The sequence below is a fragment of the Thunnus maccoyii genome, chromosome 17, assembly GCF_910596095.1.
Source record: "Thunnus maccoyii chromosome 17, fThuMac1.1, whole genome shotgun sequence".
NCBI lineage: Eukaryota > Metazoa > Chordata > Actinopteri > Scombriformes > Scombridae > Thunnus > Thunnus maccoyii.
In genome coordinates this window covers 18,380,498-18,401,002 of record NC_056549.1, presented here as the reverse complement: position 1 = coordinate 18,401,002, position 20,505 = coordinate 18,380,498, and the positions used below count along the sequence as shown (strand labels likewise).

Sequence of the window (20,505 nt, the reverse complement as noted above, 5' to 3'; positions counted from 1 at the left end):
GTATGTAGCCTCCTGTAACGCTCAAGTGTCTCTGCAAAACAAACCATTTCCTTATATAACACCATCATCAGTGTAATGTGAAGATGAAAACCTTTTCTTCTCTCAAAGTGTATTTTTTCTTTCTTTTGCTGTGATGTTGTGATGTTCTGTCCTTTTCTAGACGTCTGGGGCTCGAGGTGAAAGACTTTGGTCCCAGTTGGCGTACAGGTTTAGCATTCTTTGCCATTATCCATGCCCTCCGGCCCAATATAGTCGACATGGAGCGTGTATGGAGGAGGCCCAACCGAGAAAATCTGCAGGAAGCCTTCTTATTGGCTGAGACGGAGTTGGGCATTCCACAGCTTCTTGATCCAGAGGGTAAATAACATCTCTAATAGCATTTCATAAAGACTCAAACATTACATATCGCATACCTACAACATCGTTGGATCAAACTAATTCTACAGTCATTTTCCTCCTTTTTCTCTCTGCTATATGTTCTTTAATAGAAACCAACAGTGTGACCTTTGTGTTTCTCACTCAGTTAATGAGAAATCACTTTACCCAACATATCATTTAAATCAGTAGCGCCTCATTGTTCAGAGCTGGTTTTTCAGAATACAGAAATACAATCATGGGTATCTGTCACACCATCAGATTTGCACGTCAGTGACACTGCCAAACACCATCTGTGCCTCTTCACGCCTGCCCTTCAGAATGAACTCTGACAAATCAAGCTTGACATCAGTATAATTAAGGTCTATTAGGCCGTGAGATTCAGCGTGGTGGAACCTCGCAAGAAAAACTTGGACACTGATCTAAAGCGCTAAAGGTTGTTTTCATTTAAAGGGCTGCTCGTCTGTTTCCGAACAGACTGTAACATTTTTGTCAGTGCCAGTTATTTTCTCCTATGAGAATTGTCAAGAGGCTTCAACTTGATATCACTTCTGATTACATTCATTCGGTTCCTTTCTCAGATGTTGACGTAGACAAACCCGATGAGAAATCCATTATGACATACGTAGCCCAATTCCTGAAGCATCATCCCGACCTAAAGCAGACCGACTCTGAAGGACAAACAGAAGAAGAGGTAACCAGCTGTCAGATTTATCTCATTCTGGACACGCCTTTCATTATCTTCTCTCTTTCTGCATCCTACATGGTTTGTCTTTCTCTTGAAACGTCACAGTTATCATGTCAAACTTCAGCCATGACATGCAGCATAAATGACATTTTGTCTGTCTTTCGTTAGTGTTGAACTGAAGCGAGCATAGCTGAGTGTTTCCAATTACTGTTTGTTGCTTGTTTATCCTGTAAATGATGGGTGGTTAAGGCTAACGTCATGGCCCGATACTGTAAAAGTAAGAAAAACATTTAAACAGACACAAGAAAGGTTTTGAATCACTAGATTTTTAAATTTCCTCAATTGGCAATTTAATTAGCGCTGTAATGCAGCAACGCCCGCCCATCTGCTGATTCCCAAAGCTTAAAACAAACATATTTCACTTGTTATGTGACTCAGGTTTGGCATTGTCTTGCCTGTTGTTTATGTCTTTCCTTTCTGCACATCTCTCTCTTGGTGTCTCTCCTTGTCTTTGTCTCGCTGTGTTTGTGTGGTGACTGCTTTCCTGTGGTTGTTGTGCTGGCCTCTGTCCTACAGCACGGTCTTACTCCTCGCGATATAGCGGAAATGTTGGAGGTAGGTTATATAGTAACTTAAGGTCCCAGGGGCAGGTTTTCCATCATTTTCCGCAGCTCAATGTAATTAGCACCCTTGAACATTCATTGTTTCCATATAAATGTGATTAATCCTTATTTTTCTGGCTCTAATATTGAATTACAGTATTGCTGTCTACTGTACAGAGTGTGGGTGAGATTAAACATTGTTTTTCCATGTCAAAATAGAGCCTATATGCTAATATTGGCTCTTTATCTTACCTGATGTGATATTCCTGCCGCAGGGTTTCTGAGCCATGATAACAAAAGGAAGTCCAGTATAATAAGATGTGATATTACCATTTATTAATGTTACCACCTAGCGCTATGGCTCCTGGTTCCATTAGCATGACAATGAAAGCCTCTGGCATTGGCAGTGTGCATTGATACAGCGTATTTGATGGAAAGCTTGTGAGGTTGTCTGTTTTTTAAGGTTAAGAGTGTCAGGAGCTGCTGTGAAGCTGTGCTAACTACTTGCTTTTTAAGCCACACTGTGTTTTGTCATCTCACAACGCTGATTGTTTTTTTTTGTTTTTTTTCTGGTTGTTGTGTTTCTTACCTGCTTTGTTCTTTGTTGACAGTTCTTGCTAACATGATGACGTTTGTCCCGAATATGCTATTGTGTTATATTGAATGAATGTCAATTGGCCCTTTTGTTTTCAATGAACCGTAAAAGTGTTGTATTATTTTATTGTCTAAAACAGCCATTGAAACACTGGTGGTAAAATGTTGTGCAGAAGTTGTGGAGAGTACAATATGACAGATAATAGACTATTTTCCTTTAGAATTATTTTAATCTATTTCCACGTCTTAAGCTGTCATAAAGAATACAGTTTTAGGATAAGGCTCCCCACAGGAGCCATCGTGAAGTGATAAAGCTGAATAGACTGAGACTGAACAGCTCACGAGCTTTTGAGCAGCATAGTATTATCGTCATGGTAACTTAAAATCCAATGAAATGTTGGTGGGGGGTCTTAGACAAAGTACCCTGTTTAAGCAGAGTGTTTTTGGCAGCTGTGGGTTTTTGACATTTTGTCCTACAGGGAGACACAGAGGATTAGCAGAACACATGTTTAATAGTACGTGCTCTGCCCCTTCTTTCACCCTTTTCCTCCCTCCATCCTTTCATTAATCTGTCAAACATCCTTCTGGTTAATCACTTTCTCTCTCCGTCTTCCTGTTTTTTCCCTTTCCCCTTTACACCCTTTCCCCTCCTTGTATGCCCCCTCTTTTATTTGGTTTTCATTTCCCCTTTGCACTTCTCAATTTCCATGTCCATCATTCCACCCACCGTTCACCCCGCGATCCCTCCACCATCCCGGCCTCCTAGAGAGAGCAGCGAAAGAGCCTGAGGGAGCTCAAAATGTGGCTCGACCAGCTGGAGAGAGACACAGTACAGGCTCAGGAGACTGAGGGCAATCTCGTTCAACAGTACCAGGTTAGTGTGTGTGTGCGTGTGTGTGTTTGTGTAGTTTAGACTGGGCACACTGGGCACAGACGCTCCTATTATTAGCTTAATCGTGGCATTACACTGTGGGGATCAGACAGCAGCCGTCATAATTTCAGTCAATCTGGCTTATTCCATCAAGCCCCAGGATACATTCCATATTCAGTAGCATGTGGAATATCCCTATTTTCATTGTACATTATTAAGAAGAGTCTGGGAATCTGAAACTAGACAGAGGGATGGCATTCAGAGGCAATTAGCTACAGTTTTTATGAAGGTCTGATTAGGCACCAAGGGGAAGAGGGTGTGAACCCTGAGAGAGCACTTGTTCTGATGTCTGTATATTGTAACTTGAATATTTTTGGACATGCTTTCACAAGGGACAGAGAAATGTGAATTATGAACAGATTTCACCTTTTTTTTTTCTTTTCAGTTGTTCAAGAGTCTGCGTGTACAGTTGGAGATGAGGAGGAAGCAGGTGGAGGGAGCTTTGCAATCTACTCAGAAGGACGGGATGCTGACTGTGGATCAGGCTCTGGTTAAACAGGCCTGGGAGAGGGTCTCCAATAGGGTGAGAGAAACAGGAGTCAACATCTATGTCCGCTATAGTGTCACACTGTGCAGAGTCATCCTGGCAACAGTTTGTAAAATATGGCTCTGTCTTGGATATCAGTCTGTTATTTCTTGCTTCATCATTCTGACAAATAAAAAAAACATAAAAAGCTACTCTTGGAGGTCTGTCGAGCTTTTAAAAAAATGTACATACATGAAGACATTATGAAAAAAACATCAATTGATCTGATTAATTGTACTTTTTAATTCTAATAAAAAAATTGAGCGCAAACAGCAGAGGTAAAGTCTCTTATGTTATGACCACATATTAAAGGTTTCAATATGGGGGTGTATCAAAGACTGTTTTCTAACAGCAATGTTAATGTGTCATTTTGCTGGCAGCTATGGTGTTTCCTTCCTTGTAGTTTAATTCAGCTGAGACACAAACTAATGATGACAAAGCTATCAGTTCAAAGATGCGTGACAGTCTGCTCTTTTTCAGCATGTAATTGTCAGTTTTCATTGTAATTATTTTATCTGTAATTTATGTTACTTTTGAGCTTTTATTGGGGAACCAAAGGCTATTTTTTTTTGCACCATGCAATGATTTTGACAATCACAATCTGTTCATGAAATGTTTGTCTTTGATTTCTTTTTCTGCATCTCAGCTCCTGGACTGGCATCTGCAGTTGGACAGGTCTCTGCCTGCTCCTCTGGATATGGTGGGGACATGGCTGCACCAGGCTGAAGGAGCGCTGCGACACGAGATCGTCGTCCAACAGGCACATGACGAGACAGCTAATACTGTCCACAGAGCTTTAGAGCAGCACAAGGTTAGCATGGAGCCATACGCGAGAGACAAAACCAGGACACCTAGTGTGAATTTAACATAACATGCACATACAAATCATTTCAAAGGTGCTGGATACAGTGGTGACAGTATCTCTTTGTGTTCATGCGCTGTATGTATTTACACTGTTCAGGATGTGTTGAAGCGCCTCGAGAGTCACCAGCAGGTTTTTCAGAGGATCCATAAGGACAGAAGTGTTGATGGAGTCTCTGTTCCACCAGACCAGCTCCAAGACATGGCTGAGAGGTAGGAAAGACACCTGCCTCAGCCTCTGACTCAGAGACCTGATTTATACATTGTCAAACATGGTGTCACATTCTGCTTTTCAGCAAAATGTGAGGGTCAAGCTGTAGGTCTGATATCTTTTGTGAATTTTGTCTTTTTTTCAGGATGAACTTTGTCTCTACATCTTCCAGCATCCACCTGGCTAAGATGGAATTCTTGGAGAACAAGCACCACATGCAGGCCTTTCTCACTCTAGCGGAGTCCAAGCTCAAATCCTGGATCATTAAATACGGCCGACAAGAGTCAATGGAACTGATGCTCCACAACTATGTTGTAAGCTCAGACTCTGATACACTCTCTGCATATTGTACTGAAATGTTAACCAAATCTTTAGCATCTGGAGAGACATGAAAAGTAAAATTACTTTATTTAATTCTGTCTTCATCAGTTATTTGTGGAGAAGCATCATTTCTTTGAAAATTATGAGGCTTTGTTCCAGTCCCTGAAAAGTGCTGCTGAGGCCTATGTCAACACTGACAGCTCAGGTGAGAAGACAACACAACATTTAAATCACTGTCCAAACACTCAACACACCACACATACTGTATGACTAGTACATATGATACATAAAATTCAAGATGTGCACAGTAAATTAAGGGTAGGATATGTAATATACAACATAACCTTCATTAATAGTTAGTTAGTTAATAGAATAGTAATCTTCTTGGATGGGGAACATATAGTATTTTTTTATTTTTACAGATGTTTTGTCCAATTTGCTTAAACAACTAAAATCCACCATTACAATAACTGGTCTGGACACTGGTCTGATGCAACCAGAGATATTAAAGGGATAGTCATCTTGGTATAAACAGTATGGCAAATTTAGATAATCTCACAGCATATATCATCATATTGCCCAACCTGTATTGCATTCTTGTCCTTTGGAAGTCGCATTTATCTGAAATTTCCACCAAATATCTCACTATTGTATGCAATATCTCAACTTTATTCTCCCCTTTCAGCAACCAATGCTGCTCAGTCTGCCTCTGTCTGGTTTTTACAGCTTGGGTAGAGGGGGAGAGTCTGCAGGCTACAGCTAAATGAGGTTCCTCCACTCCCGGCTCTCAGTGGGGAATACGACCCCATTTGCTAGTTAGGGGCTGCTCCACTTCTGCAGGTCTCTGGGCGCAAACTGAGCAAGCTTGTTGGTTTCATTAAGTTTCAGGGTTGTGCTGCTTTAGGGTATGCAGAGCAGGGGAGTGAGCTGTTGCGAGAAATCAGGACATCTGAGGTTTGATTGGTCGACCCCACAAATGAAGCGCCCCCCCCCTCCAACCCCACACCTGTGTGAGCACTGTTGGTAGTCAGCGCCTTGGGCTTTGATTCGCTGGATGAGAGATCATTTGGATGTGTTCGAAGACTCAGTTTGAGGTTATAGCTAACTAGGAAAGAGCGAGAAGATAAGGGGATTGATATGTAATTAGCTGCCATTTTAAGGCATAGCACTATCTGGTTTACATCTATATGAAAGTGGATATTTGTCTTTAGCTGGACTCATTTATCAGCCCCACACTTACTGATGATAGTTTGTCATTTGTGGTACAGGGCTTATGAGACTCGAGAGTTTGAACCAGTAAAATAGAGCACACAAGTAAGAATAATACATCTCCCTGAAGTGAGAGTTTTCGGGGTCAGAGATTTGTAGAGACACGTAGTTCCAACAGGCTTTATATGCTCTTTGTCTGGTGTTTCTATGAACATGTGTACCATCTGTCCTCTGCTTTAAAGCGAGACTGTGTATGTAACTTTTGCTGAACATCGGCCAAAAGTGACAATTATGGGTTGATATTAAATGCTAAGAGCCATTAAGTCATCAAACTGACTCAATAATAACAGTTAGACAGTAATATCTATCTAAAATTTGCAAACATCACCCAAATTAGCTAAGCTCCTCGTCATATGAGACCAACTGGGCTGGTAACAGCAAATACAGTGTGCTGAGTTTATTAAATAAGCCTTTTATTGCTTATGAATTCAACTTAGGTGTTATTTTTTCTTTTAAAAGTACATAGTCTCACTTTAACCACAGAGGAAATATAAATTGACAAACAAATCAAGCAATATTTTAGTATTTATGATTAGACGGCTCTATGTGTACAATGTTTTAGTACGATGAGGACTGTAAGCAGCAACCGCAGCAGTAATAACAGTATCAGAGGGAGTAATCGTGCTAGTATTGGCGTTTCTATTGCTGTCATTCTTGATATATCTGATGAAATTCCTCCTCCTCCAGTGGACGAGGGAGAGATGGGAGTGCGCAGGTTCATGAGGGAGGTGGTGACTCAGTGGAGGAGTCTGTCCATGGAAGTGCGCAGTGTGAGGAGCATGCTGGAGGAGGTGCTGTCCAACTGGGAGAAGTACAACTCCGCTGTGGCCTCCCTACAGGCCTGGCTGGAAGATGCAGAAGGAGCACTGAGCCTGCCAGAAAACACAAAACGGGTATGAGATTGACCACTAATATTGTAATATTCTCAAACATGTATTTATGTGATTGACTAGTAAGAGTAGCAATCAAATATACGTCAGTCCTATTTCAAGCATTTAGTCTTCTAAGTGGAATCCTATTAGGAGTCTCCACTCAAGTATCAAATGATCTCTTGACTTAAAACAAGCCGCTGAGGATATTCCTGTTGTCACATTGCCATGGTTACCACAGATTCACATCCCCACCAAGGATTAGACAGCTAATTACCCCACTTTTTATTGTCCTCTCTTTGTTTCCTTCTTTGAACCCCTTTCTTTGTTTCTTTTTTGATTAGCTGTCTGTGCGTCTTTCTTCTGCTCTCTTTCTTTGTTTATTTGAATTTCTTTGTGTCTGTGTTTCTGTCTTTGTTTTTAATGAGTCTGTCTCTCTTCCAGGAGTTTTTCAGGAATCTCAGCCACTGGATGGATCAGCATGCAGTCATGAACGACGCAGGGAATTTTCTAATTGAAACGTGTGATGAAACCGTGTCACTCGATCTCAAGCAGCAGCTACTTCTTTTGAATGGACGATGGAGAGACCTCTTCCTCAAAGTCAAACAAGTAAACAAAACCCCTTACAAATAAAAATGTTTGCAAAAAAGCCCAGTTGGTATTTCCAGTTTTCAGTGTAGTATTTTAGCTGATTTAGATACCAGACGCTGGCGTTAACCAGCATGCAAGTTTGGCACTATTTAACCCAAGTCTGAGAATGAAATCAATCCCAAACTTTGTATTGTCTTTTCCTTTTCTGTAGTATGCCCGAGCAGATGAGTTGGAGAAGTGGAGGAAAGACCATCTAAAGGCTGTGTCGGCTTTAAAAGAGCTACTGGATACAGCAGAGGCCAAGCTCAATGCTCCAGTCCAGGTGTCTTTCCTCAATGTTCGAGCCTTTCTGCAGGATGTGGAGGTGAGGAAAGCTGATTACCAGTTTGTCTATCATACATGAGGATCTGAGCAGCACAGTAATACATGTACAGCACAATAAACACTTATTACTCCATTTTTGTTGCCCAACAGTGGTGATTTTGTGTGATCTGTATCCAGTCAGCATTCAGTTCTGAGACAATCTTGACAGCAATTCTGTGTATGTCCCAACTGAGTCCCTAGTTCAATAGGTGGTGAAAAGTAGCAGAATTTAAGGCACTGATAAGGTCACTATTTCATTAACGTTTGGTTTGTAATGAGACAGGGGTGTGATTTTGGCATTTAGATGCCTTAGAAAATTGCTAACTCCCCTGCAGAGAAATACTATGAGAATTCATTCCTTTTGATGCAAAATAATTTCATTAATTCTCTACTTTCTAGTGAAATTAGCCTCCTAAACATTTGCACTGGCTGCGTGGTTGGGGGCCAGCCCACTCCGGTCCTCTTCTCATGTCGCCGACAGTGTACTGAGCTTGGCGTTGATTCATTTAACAAATAGACGCAGATATTTCAGGGATGAGGGTTATCATTCACTGTCCATCACTGTCTCAACAAAACAGCAGCGTGCCACTCTCCTCTCTGCTCTCTCTACTCTCACTTCTGGCATCTACCCTCTTACGTGCTAATATCAGATAAGACCCGCCCACTTGAATCTTAGCAATCAATCAAAAATGAGAAATAACATCCTTGGACTGTGTCATTGCCAAAAGCAGATTTGTTAAAATAAATAATTCCCATATATTTAAGAATGTCTAAGATGACTCTTTGCCTGCACATCTCATCTCAGAATACCAAACAAAAGGTTGTTGCCATGGAGACGCAATACAAGTTGGCTGCTCGCAGTGCTCAGCTCCTTGCCAAGGATGCACAACAGGATGAGGCTGCCAGGGTCATGGCAACTATGACAGCAGCCAAAGGTCAGCTGAGTAAGGTAGGAATCATAAAAGGGCCAAAACCAGAGAAGTAGCACTAAATCTATCTCAGGTCTTTCTTATAAAGCAATACACTTAGCTTTCCTCTTCAGTGAGTCTTTTTAAAAATCTCCTAATCACACACCATTGTCACAATTTAATAGCCTGTATTACCTGTTTCCAGGTGAGAGAGCGTTGTCCCTCCCTAGTGAGGGAATGTCATGTCCTTCTGCCGCTGTTGGAGGAGATGGAGAAACACATCACTGCTTTTTATCAGGCCCTGGAGCGAGCCTGTCGCATCACTTCTGCCACCAGAGACCCAGACACACAGGCACAGACTCAGCACAAACACAAGTGGCAGGTTAGATATGATGATAACACAAGGATTAACCTAAGAAATTACCAGATAGAAGCCTGTCTGGTGAAAGGAAAATGTAGTTTCATTCAGTTAAAAGAAGAGATGTAGATAATTTGATTAAACTTGGAATTTGTTCAAAGTCTGTCTGGCTATTCACCTGAAATTGGTCAAAAGGAATGATGACCAAATAGCTGTAAAGAGTATAAAAAATCTATATTTTTTCTATGTTATATTCGAACCAGAACAGCATTCTTTTATCTGTTTTTATCTCCATCACTTCTCTTCACACATTATTAAAATTATATTCATTTCAGCTGTTTTTATTATAACTTTTTGTCAAGAAAACACTGATGGGACTGCAATTGCTGATGTATAATAAAAATGTTTAAAGATATGATCGCACACTCACATGTTTGTGTTGGCATCGTTTCCACTATTTCCTCAGGATTTGTTAAATCAGCAGCAAAGTTGTAAACGATGTCTGTCGGTGATCGAGAGGAACCATCACACCCTGCAGAGGGCACTGTCCAGCAGTAAGGTGCTCCGAAACTTCGACCTGTCCCTGCTACAGAAGAGAGTGGCTGAAATACAGAGCTCAGCGCAGGTTAGCATTATACATACATGTACACATATCAGAATACCACACAGACTGCATTACCCACAATGCTGATTATATTAATGAGATTACAAGAACATCAAAACACCCAGGAGGCAACAGTGCAGATTAGACTCACTCATGAGACTCATTATTCATTTGCTTGATGTAAGACAAATAATGTAATTACACTATTTTACCGATGAGACCAATTACAATCACCACTACCTACTGTCCCTCCTCTCAGGCTTTGCTGAAGGAGGTTGGGGAATGGAGAAGGCAGGAGGAGGCCAACAACTGCCTGAGGAGGAGGTTTGAGGAATCGAGACAAGATCTGGAGAGAGTACTGAAGAAAGCTCAGGGCTGCCTGAGAGAGAGCGGAGACGCCGAGGAATTACTGAAAAAACACACTGTAAGATCAGACCCGTAACATTCTGCTATAAATAGCAGGTACATGAAGTGTCAGTGACAATCTGAAGAAATAATACAGTTTTCTCAATATCTGTTTTAGTTTTACAAAGCTATTAAGTATTTTCTTGACTATTAACACAGCTAGTTATCATATACAGTATAACATTAGATTAAAATATACATATAAGTATAAATATAGACAAGGTTGAAGTGGACATGCTGTTGGCATTTGTTTTATTGCTTATTTTTTGTACCCAGCTTGAGCTTCCTGTATATATCTATCATGACTTTTGTCTGTGCACTTCAGCATAAAGAATATTTATTAAACTCTGCCTACTGATTTCCTTTAATCTCTCTTCATACTTAAGAAAAGTATGAACCTACCATATTACTACCACATACAGTATAAATACTTGTCTCACCTCTGTCTTGTATTTTTGTAATGCAGGATTTTTTCAGTCAACTGGACCAGCGGATGCTGAGTGTGTTCTTGAAGGCGTGTGATGAGCTGACTGACATCCTTCCAGAGGAGGAGCAACAGGGACTGCAAGAAACTGTCCGCAGGCTGCACAAACACTGGAAGGTCAGGGGTCACCATGCTTTAACACTCTCACTAATTACCGCACATCTCTGGAGGCGCATAGCCGATACTTCATTAACTTAATCAAGAGGACCTTTGGCTTCGACAGAGTTCTCTCTAGTCTGTTTCCAATTAACCTATACTAGCGAGATTAAAACGCAACCTTCTCAATGTTTTCTTGCATTCTCCCTAGGGGATATTTTGTTTCTGATGATTTCGGAAACGATACAAAATGAGACTGATATTCATGTACAGTATGCTGCACAGTGTGTCTTATCCAGGGTCTGTCTTATTCTACCTGTTTTATCACAGGACATCCAGGGGGAGGTACCGTCTCACCTGCTCCGTCTAAAAGTGGAGGTGGAGCGAAGTCGAGTGGCTGTGATCCTCCAAGACTGCAGAGCGGAGCTGGACAGAGAAATGCATGTTCTTTCTGGCACCTGCACCAGTGAGCGAGTGATCAAAGAGCACAGAGTGAGTCCTGGATTTGGTAGAATCTTAGAACAGATTAAACCAAGAGTGGCAATGAAAGAAATATGAAATCACTTAATGTCATCATCATCATCAACATTTCCCTTTTTCTTATCTCCAGACGTTCTTCAGGGAACGCAAACCTCTGACTTTATGTGAGAAGAGGATTAGGAACATGGAGGATCTGTGTCATAAATTGCCTGACAACGACCAGGCTTATCAAACATTAGACTCCACCAGGAGGACTGTAGAAGAGGTTATGGAGCAAATCAAGAGCACCCACCTCAAACTGGAGCAGCATCCTGATAAATGGAAAGAATGGAATGAGAGGTACAGATTGACAAAAAAAGAAGCATTCCTCAGAGTCCCTTCATCTAATGCCTTTAGGTGTGACCTTTTTAACACTGAAGGGGGTCTAAACTCATGGTTCCTTTTTCCAGGTTCTGTGAGCTTTCTGACTGGCTCTCATCTCAAAGGAGGCAGGTGAGGCTCTTGAGAGAGACAGCAAGAAATTCCAGCCATCAGGAGCAAGTAGATGCTGCTGTTCAGGTGAGCCAACGTACTGTATTTGCTGCTATAGGCACAGAGATTAGCTCATAGTCAGTGCAGCTAAACTGGCATTCATTTTCATCATTTTTAGGCACTGCAGGAAGCAGTAAACGCCCGAGAGGAGAGCCTGTTGTGGCTTAAGAGCCGCCTTACTGGGCTATCTGAGGTTAGCTCCGAACTGGAGGTCCAGAGACAGAGAGCAGCCCTGGCCAAGCTCTCAACTGACCTGAGGGCGCTCTTCTCCTCACTCTGTCAGGTAGTCCAGGAAGCTCTATTGTTAAAATTGTGTCTATCTCCCTTCCCTTCCTGTCCAACAAAATCCCTCTCTCTGATCTTGTGCCTCCTTCACTCACAGTGTGGGGAAGAGGGCTCCGGTATGTTCCAGTATGAGGAGCTGAGGGAGGAGGTGCGTGGCGCTCTGGAGGAGGTTCTGAGAGCTCGAAAGGAAGCTGAGGAGCAAACCAGCAGGATCCTGGATGCTGAAGACCTGATGGAGGCCAAACAACTTTACCTTATTCACCAGGTGTGCATGCAGAGCTGTGAGTGTGGTGATGTCAGCTGTTTAGTGACACTTGATTCAGGGAAGTATCCATCAAAAAGATATGCATAGATGATACTGAAGTCAGCTCACTAATGCATAATAATGAACATAAGACTAATGTTAGTGTTCAAATTAAACAATTTACAGCCTCTTTCATTTCTGTACTCAAATGTCTTAGACACTGTTCTTTGAATCTTATGAGGTATTATATGTCCCAGTGGAAAGAATTAATTTTGGTTTACATTATAGCTGCTTTGGTCTGGATCTACTCAACAGAATGGGTATTATGTTGTCATTTTGCTCCACAAAGCAAATTTGGTTGTCATTTGACATGTTTTTGTGTGTGTGTGTGCGTGTGTGTCTGTTATAGCAACACCTAAAACGCCTGCATGCTAACCGGAGAGAGGCAGAGCTTTTGGTGTCCCATTGCCACCAGCTGCAGAAAGGAGAGGAGCTCAATCAGTCTCTACAGGAGCTGGAGGGAGCTTTCAGAGAGGTTGACCGTAAATCAGAGGCAAAGGAGCACAACCTTCAGGTACACCAAGCCTGGATGTTTCTCATGTCAGTGTGCTAATTTGTGCATGTGTGAGTGTCATTGATCTATCCACACAAACCCCTGCTGTGAACATTGATTGGTCCATGTTGAAGCTTAACCAACCATCGATTTTTATGTGGTATGTTAATTTTCTTTATGTCTGTTGTCCCGGGATTTGTTTATACACTTCTATCACTGTCCTCCCATTGATTGGACAATTAATATGTTTCTGCATGTTAATGTCTAGGAGTCCATAAATTCATATTTAAATGGAAAATCCACCTTAAATTACCTCCAATTAACGATTTATATCATCAGTGATACATGTCAGAATTTGTGTTTGGTGTATTTTGAGACTGACCGTATTTTATGGTTTATTCTATTAGCTGTAGACTAACTTTAAAAACTTTTAATGATAACCTCAATGTCAACATGCTTCTTGATAATTGAGTAGGATAATGTAGGGTTACGTTTAGGTCATACAGTGCTAATGTTTATTAATGTTCAAAAGTCTGAAAGATCAATTTGGTTAAATGACACTAAATGCTACAGTACTCATCGTCTCTTTGTGTGAGTGTACATGCAGCATCTCGTGCATGAAAGTGTTCACCCACTGATCGTTCTCATATTTCTTCATAATCTCCAGGCCACTCTGAGCTCCTGGCAGAATTTTGAAGCAGAGAGAGAAAAAGTTTGGAGATTTATCAGCAATACCAAGAGTGAGCTGCATAAAGAACTTATTTTCAACAGCCTGGACAGCCTGAGAGCTGAACTGGAGCACAACAAGGTGTGTGTGTGTGTTTGTGATTGTGTTAGCATCCATGCATGTACATATGTATGCTATTTGTTCTGTCAATATTTTCTTATTTTGTTCTATAGGAGCTCTTCACAAAGGTTGAGGAGTGTTCTGTGCGAGCTGATCTCCTCCTGGGGATGGCAGCAGATATTCAGCTTGGTCCGAAGAATCAAACTCTTCTTCTACAGCAGGCGCAGTCCACCAGGGAAGCAGTGTCACAACTTCAAGACCACCTCAACAAGAAGTATGTATGATTGTCCAGTAATCGTCCCAAGCCCCCAATCTGCCTTAATTATGTTGTTTTCTGTTACTGACACAAAGAAAAGTCTCACATTTGATGAGTGAGACAGGTAGAAAGAGCACGGATGCAGAAAAATTAAGTGAATAGGCGAATTTCCACAGTGCAAAATAATATATGCATCATATATATGCGTAATATATGCATCATTTTTTGTTGCTTTTAAACAAGGCTTTTAGTTTAACAGCGAAGTTACTGATCTATCATAGTAATTTCATACAACGTGACACTAAAAATCATAGTTACTGGAAGTGCTAGTACTTACTTTTGACAAGAGCCTGATGAAAATGAAGCACATGATTAGAGTAAGATGATATTTTACCAGCATGTAGTGTCTGTGTGGTGTTTCAACCTACTGTTTGCACTGGTTTGTCAGTGTATGATTGTTTGTACACATTTCTATATGCGCATATATCTGACAAAATGGATCTCACCTAATCTTTTGTCTTCCAGTGTTGTCCAGCTGGAGATGATGTGCGTTTGGTGGGAACGCTTCAGCACTGAATCAGAGGCCTTCGCCTCTTGGATCAATGAAAAGGAGAGGGAGCTGGAGGCTGTCAACACCACCTCCTCCTTAGATCCTTTGGACAAACACATCAGCACAGTAGAGGTATGTCTTGTTTTATTATAATTATAAAAAAAACCTCACTGCTCTGAAAAACTCCCTCAATAATCTTCATATATTTACAAAAAAATGCGACAATCTTTTTTTTTTCTGTGGCTTCAAGTAAAATGAGTCAAAATTGTCGTCTGGCCTGGTGTCTGTGGTGTACAGTATCAGTGTGGCCTCAGGGTTATTAAGATTAAGATGAAATAAGATGAAGTTTTAATCCACGCCCAAGGGGAAATTGGGTCATTGCCACAGCAAAGTCTAGGATACAGAAAATAAATTGATCATATTGAGGAAAACATAATCTTGCCAAGCCAGACCTTAGCCTTGTCAATCTTATGGAGGTCTGGAGAAAATGAAAAAAACGGGTTAACAGGACTTTGGAAATCTTGAGGCAACCATTTGATTTGTTGTGAGAACTAACTCAGAACTAAGTTTTCTTTTCAAACCAACTTTTGTGTTAATTTTTCTTCCAACTTGTGTCCACATACTTTTCATCGCTATCATTCCTCTTCTGTTGCATCCCCGCAGGCGGTGGGAGAAGGTTTAGAGGAAAGAAGGGCAGCTCTGGCCCACATGGAGGAGGACTGTGAGGCCCTGTCGAGGTTTGTGACCCCTGGAGAGGGCGGATGTATCCGGGCACGACTTACCCAGATGAGGCGCTACTGGGAAGAGCTGAAGGGGAGAGTAGAGCAGCTGGGTGGACAGCTCAACCAGAGCGTCTCCTACAGGCAGAGATACAATGATAACATCGAACAGGTATACAGCAACACATAGAGCAAGAATACATTTACAAAAGTGATTTTAAGCCATATTTGCTTTTGAGAATAGATGTTTGGGACACTCTCCACCTAAAGAAACGGTGATTGAGAATGTACACTGCCAATGTGTTCAATTTAGAATAACATATTTTTTTCATTATCAGGTCAAGAAAACAATGAGTGATCTCAAGGAGAAACTCGATTGTCCAGTTACAAATTGCACATCATCATCTGAGACTTACAAAAGCCTACAGGATCACATGGTAAGAAAAAACATTAACAAAGTTACATCAATACGGATATACGTGATTATATGTTTGAAATTTTGAGGTTGACTTTATTAAATCAGAGGGAGTCTGAAGGGCTTACCTCTCATTACCATCTTCTGCTAATGAGCATTGTGTTGGTTTTCCATTTTAATATGCTGTGTGTTCAAGGGTTTTACTTTGTAACTACTGTGGAGTTGATTACAAGTCCATGGTCGTTTTCTCCAGGAGGTCTGCCAGGCTGTCGAGCAGCTGAAGCCCAGGCTGATGGCTTTGTGTTCGGCCATGAAGAGGCTTGGAGAGGGCAGCCAGCTGGAGGGAGAGGTGGCTAACCTCCAGAAGCAACAGGGAGACTTTATGGGAAAGGCCGCAGAAAAGCAATCTACATTAGAGAGCCTTCTAGCGCTGTGGCAAAGGTACAATAAACAGTCATATGTGCCCATGTCTGTGCACTATTCCAGAAAACTGGACCGTGTGTTCAATAAATTACACTTGCCTGCATATTTGTCTGGAAGAAAGAGATAAATATTAGGCAATGAGTGAAAGAAACATAGCTCTGTGTTATCCTGATACACCCTATGAAGCGGAATATTCCAGCCTTATTCAACAATGTGCTGAATATTTCACCATATTGAATACTCTTTTATTATACATCTCCTGCCCTTTCTGTTGAATCTCTCTGCCAATTGTCTTTATTTCCTGAATCATTCCCTCATCTTAGTGTAATGTAGAGGAAAATCTTGTCTTTGACTCCATCTGTCTGTCCCGCAGTCAGCCATCGCATTCCTATTCTAATAATATGCTTTTCTTATCGTTCTCTTTGTTCACAAAATAGAGTGATTGTCTCTTATTCTTTGTATTATTCACAAGGAAAAAAAATAATGATTCAGTCACATGGTATCTGTTTGTGCTAAAGCTTTGGTGTTGGCTTTTAAGCGTTTACCCAGCCAAAGTGACTCTTTTTTCAAATATCTGGACTGTTTTTATGCTGCTAAACTTGGTTTATATGTATCTGTGCGGTTGTGTGTTCCTCTATAGTCAACCTCATCTCCTCCCCCGCAGGTGTATGCATGAGGGATTACTTACAGCGCTGGGTGCACTGGCGAGATACGGTTGCTCTATTTTGACACTGTCCTTCATACTAAGCCATGGTCAGATAAAAAATAACACCCAGACAGCATTATTGTGTGTGTGTGTGTGTGTGTGTGTGCATCATTGTGTGTATACTGATTTTTAGCGGTGTCAATCTGGTGTTCGGATCAACATTTATGCTGTTCATTCTAAAGATAGCGCTGCATAAAATGCATTTTCATTTCGGAGTGTCACCTTTGTATCTGCAGATTTGAAAAGGAGAATTCGTCTATGAAAACCTGGCTAGACAGATGTGAGTCTGTTTGCTGTCCAGACACTGAACTGCTGTCTGCAGACAAAGTAAAGCTTAGGAATGAACTACAAAATGTACAGGTAAAGTTTACTATTTCTTGATTGTTTCTCACTTCTATGGTTTTGTTCTCTTGAAGTATTTGTTTCATTTGCGAAAAATGTTTTGTGTTATGTAGACAGTTTTGTTTCTTTTGTCTGTGTTTATCTGCCCCCTTGAGTTTCATGTTTACTTCACCTATTATACAGGATGTTTTCTGCTATTTTTGTGTTGCATCATTTTAAAATATTTATTTACCTGTACAGGAAATGCAGAGGGAGACACCGTCCTATGAGGCCCTCCTCCAGGGTCTTGTAAATCTTGGGCTGTGTCTGTATCCCACAGCGCCTGAAGCTTGCATCCAAGAGCTTAGTGATGATCTCACACAACTACAGGAGAGATGCACTTCTCTGAAGAACAGCATATCACACAGGCAATACTCTTGTTTTACATTTCATACAGATTGTGTAAATTTCATGATTTCTCCATACATTTATTTTTTCCAAGTTGCTTGTTTTGTTTAAATATACCCCTTTCAAAATAGTAATTAATGTCTTATTCTAGGCTTGAGCTGCTGGAGTCTCAGTTGTCACAGCTGGAGCTATTTGACCAGGCACTTCTGACATTGACCCAAAGGAATGAAAACTTCCTGTCCGGCTTGAGAAGCACTTCACAGGTTGATGTTGCTGATCTTGCGGTTGCAGTTACTAAGCTCAAGGTGAGAAATCAATAATTGAATGTCCTTTATGGACTTTGTGCAGTTACAGTAAGCAGGTTTATATTGATTGCTGTTGGATCTCATAGAAATGTATCTAATTGAACCATCTCGCTCCAGGAGCACGAAGTACAGCTACAGGCTCATGCATCACTGAAAGAGACTCTCCAACAAAGAGAGTTCTCCCTGCTTCGCTGCTCTACTCCAGAGGCCCAGCAGCAGCTCCAGGGCTGGAGGGAAGACTGCCTACAACCCCTCAATGAATCCCAGCGTCTACTGCTCCTCCGTAAAGAGTGCCTGACTGAGTTAAAGACTTTCCTTGAGAAGCATGGAGAAACAGCTAAGGCTGTGCGCCACCTTCATGAGGCTGTGGAGGGCAGGGGGAGTTGGGATCGTTGTAAAGCTGAGGAGCTTCATCGTGGAATAGGGGAAGTTGCTAAAGATGTGGCCCGGCTTGAGGCTGAGGCAGTGGGGTTAGATGGGCAGCTGAGCAAGGCACACCTTCACCTGTGTGGTGCAGAGTGGCGTGGCTCCAAAGATGTGAGCCATCCTCAGGGAAGAACTTCTTGCAGGGGACAGGCAGTGGCCCTCACAATGGCTCTGGAGGAGGTACAGAGGGGTGTGGGATGGAGGCAGAGCGAAGCAGATGCTTTAGCGGCCCTGTGGAGCTCCTTCAGGGGGAGAAGGGAGGAAGTGATGAAGAATTTGAAGAAACTGGAGGATGAAACAAGGCAAGAGGGGGCCAGAGAGAGTTCTGTACAGGCCTTTCAAAACAGGTATGTATATGGTAATCAAAACACTTCAGGTCCCTAGATCCATTACGATATGTTAGTATCAGCGTAGTTTGTATTGCCTGATTCCGTATGACCTCTAAAAGCCAGATCAAAATCAGTCCTATATAAACTGTACACAACAACTTTAGTCCCTTAGCTGATCATATATCTATTAACTTTTGGGCTCAATTTATTGTTCTTTAATAAGCATATTGATATTTTTTAAAGACTTTTGAATTTGAATTTGACTTACAGGATCACAGATAAAATGTTTTTGTGTAACTTCAGTTTGACACATCTGTGGAAAGACCTTTTTCCTAAAGCTTTGTTGTTCTTAAAATACATTGTTGAATATATTCTTTGTCACTTTCAAATAGATTATGTGAGCCTTTGATTCAGAGACTTAACGCTTGCCAAACTCCTCCAGAATGTACAGTATATAAATGAAGCCAACTCTAGATGGACAAATGAATCCATTCAAATTTGATCTCCTGAAAAATGAGATATATGATGCTGGAATCAAGCTTGTAACCCCTATTGTTTTCTTCCGCATCTACTTCTCCCAGACTGCGTTTCTTCGTCCAGCTGGAGGATGAGCTCCAGTCCTTGCAGCACTCACAACAGTGGTTAGAGGAGAAGGGATGCCAGCTGGCCCAGAGAGACAGTGAGCTGGCTGGGGAGGCTCTCAGAGAGGTGGCCCTAGTGAAGACAGCCTGGGAGAACGTCAGGACTTTGATCAGCAACGGGTGAGGATGAGGAGAGAGAGGACATTTCCTATTGATCTGATCAGTAGGATGGGTAGAATAATGTCTGATGATTTCAAAATGGAAACACAACAAATGCAGAATCTGTTGTAATTTTAACATCTTACATTCACTGCCAATTAAGAAGATAGAAGAAGCTTTGACCTTTTTCTTTCTCTTCCCATGCAGTCAGGAACAGAGTGGAGTTGTGGTAGATCTTCTTCGTCAGTTCCAAAACCTGAAGTCGATCCTCAGCACTGCTGTAGAGAACGCCCAGGCTGTCGCTCACAACCTGCCTGATCATAACCATAATGCTCTGGAGGCCAAAAGGACTTTTACACGGGTTAGAAGAAAATAATGATTTTTTTTTTTCTGCTTCTTTTCAAATGTAGCATATGATAAACAGAATTTGTAGTTAGGATTAATATTTTAAACAAATAAGACTGTATGTGTCATAGTCCACTTTTATCTAGTTTTTGATGTGGTTTAGTTTGTTTAAAAAACAGAGAATTTTCCTCAACTCATTAAAAAAACAAGAAATCCTTTAATTTGTCCACATATTTAAAATCACCAAAGTTGGAGATACAGCTTTCACTCGGCAGCAACAGTTTGTTTTTTGTTTTCCTTTCTTAAAATCAGTGATTCTCAGACAGAGAATTACACTCTTCCCTCTCCAGTTTGTACGGTATCTCTCCCTCTAGTGGTGGTCTGTTGTCATTCCTTCAGTGCTCTTCTCTGTCCCTCCAGCATGAGACGGTCCAGTCTGACCTCAGAGAAAAACAGGAAGACATGGACCAGCTCATCAGCACAGTGGAGGACCTGCAGAGAGAGCTGGAGAAGGTTCCTAACTCGGATATGCGCTCCATCCAGAAAGACATGGAGACATTAAGGGACCAGTGGCTGGAGGTGAGTGGTGCTTAGACACACACACCATGCCACATATCTGTTTTGGT

The 20,505-nt window shown here is 41.5% G+C and overlaps 1 protein-coding gene across 5 annotated transcripts in view; it reads left to right on the top strand.

Annotated features, from left to right (window-relative positions):
* syne1a (spectrin repeat containing, nuclear envelope 1a) overlaps window positions 1–20,505 on the top strand; it is a 149,269-nt gene that overhangs the window by 42,109 nt on the left and 86,655 nt on the right. For all 5 annotated transcript variants that reach the window (XM_042391297.1, XM_042391296.1, XM_042391294.1 and 2 more), the window contains 35 exons: window positions 161–357; window positions 957–1,069; window positions 3,026–3,133; window positions 3,576–3,713; window positions 4,363–4,527; window positions 4,678–4,790; window positions 4,934–5,102; window positions 5,218–5,314; window positions 7,066–7,271; window positions 7,692–7,856; window positions 8,050–8,202; window positions 9,007–9,150; window positions 9,315–9,491; window positions 9,934–10,092; window positions 10,331–10,495; window positions 10,943–11,077; window positions 11,387–11,548; window positions 11,667–11,875; window positions 11,986–12,094; window positions 12,186–12,350; window positions 12,450–12,617; window positions 13,006–13,170; window positions 13,817–13,957; window positions 14,050–14,210; window positions 14,718–14,874; window positions 15,406–15,633; window positions 15,800–15,898; window positions 16,130–16,317; window positions 17,242–17,365; window positions 17,588–17,754; window positions 17,886–18,039; window positions 18,157–18,812; window positions 19,376–19,555; window positions 19,742–19,895; window positions 20,300–20,458. In XM_042391297.1, the coding sequence (XP_042247231.1) occupies window positions 161–357; window positions 957–1,069; window positions 3,026–3,133; window positions 3,576–3,713; window positions 4,363–4,527; window positions 4,678–4,790; window positions 4,934–5,102; window positions 5,218–5,314; window positions 7,066–7,271; window positions 7,692–7,856; window positions 8,050–8,202; window positions 9,007–9,150; window positions 9,315–9,491; window positions 9,934–10,092; window positions 10,331–10,495; window positions 10,943–11,077; window positions 11,387–11,548; window positions 11,667–11,875; window positions 11,986–12,094; window positions 12,186–12,350; window positions 12,450–12,617; window positions 13,006–13,170; window positions 13,817–13,957; window positions 14,050–14,210; window positions 14,718–14,874; window positions 15,406–15,633; window positions 15,800–15,898; window positions 16,130–16,317; window positions 17,242–17,365; window positions 17,588–17,754; window positions 17,886–18,039; window positions 18,157–18,812; window positions 19,376–19,555; window positions 19,742–19,895; window positions 20,300–20,458 (5,950 nt within the window). The remainder of the gene's footprint in view (window positions 1–160; window positions 358–956; window positions 1,070–3,025; window positions 3,134–3,575; window positions 3,714–4,362; window positions 4,528–4,677; window positions 4,791–4,933; window positions 5,103–5,217; window positions 5,315–7,065; window positions 7,272–7,691; window positions 7,857–8,049; window positions 8,203–9,006; window positions 9,151–9,314; window positions 9,492–9,933; window positions 10,093–10,330; window positions 10,496–10,942; window positions 11,078–11,386; window positions 11,549–11,666; window positions 11,876–11,985; window positions 12,095–12,185; window positions 12,351–12,449; window positions 12,618–13,005; window positions 13,171–13,816; window positions 13,958–14,049; window positions 14,211–14,717; window positions 14,875–15,405; window positions 15,634–15,799; window positions 15,899–16,129; window positions 16,318–17,241; window positions 17,366–17,587; window positions 17,755–17,885; window positions 18,040–18,156; window positions 18,813–19,375; window positions 19,556–19,741; window positions 19,896–20,299; window positions 20,459–20,505) is intronic.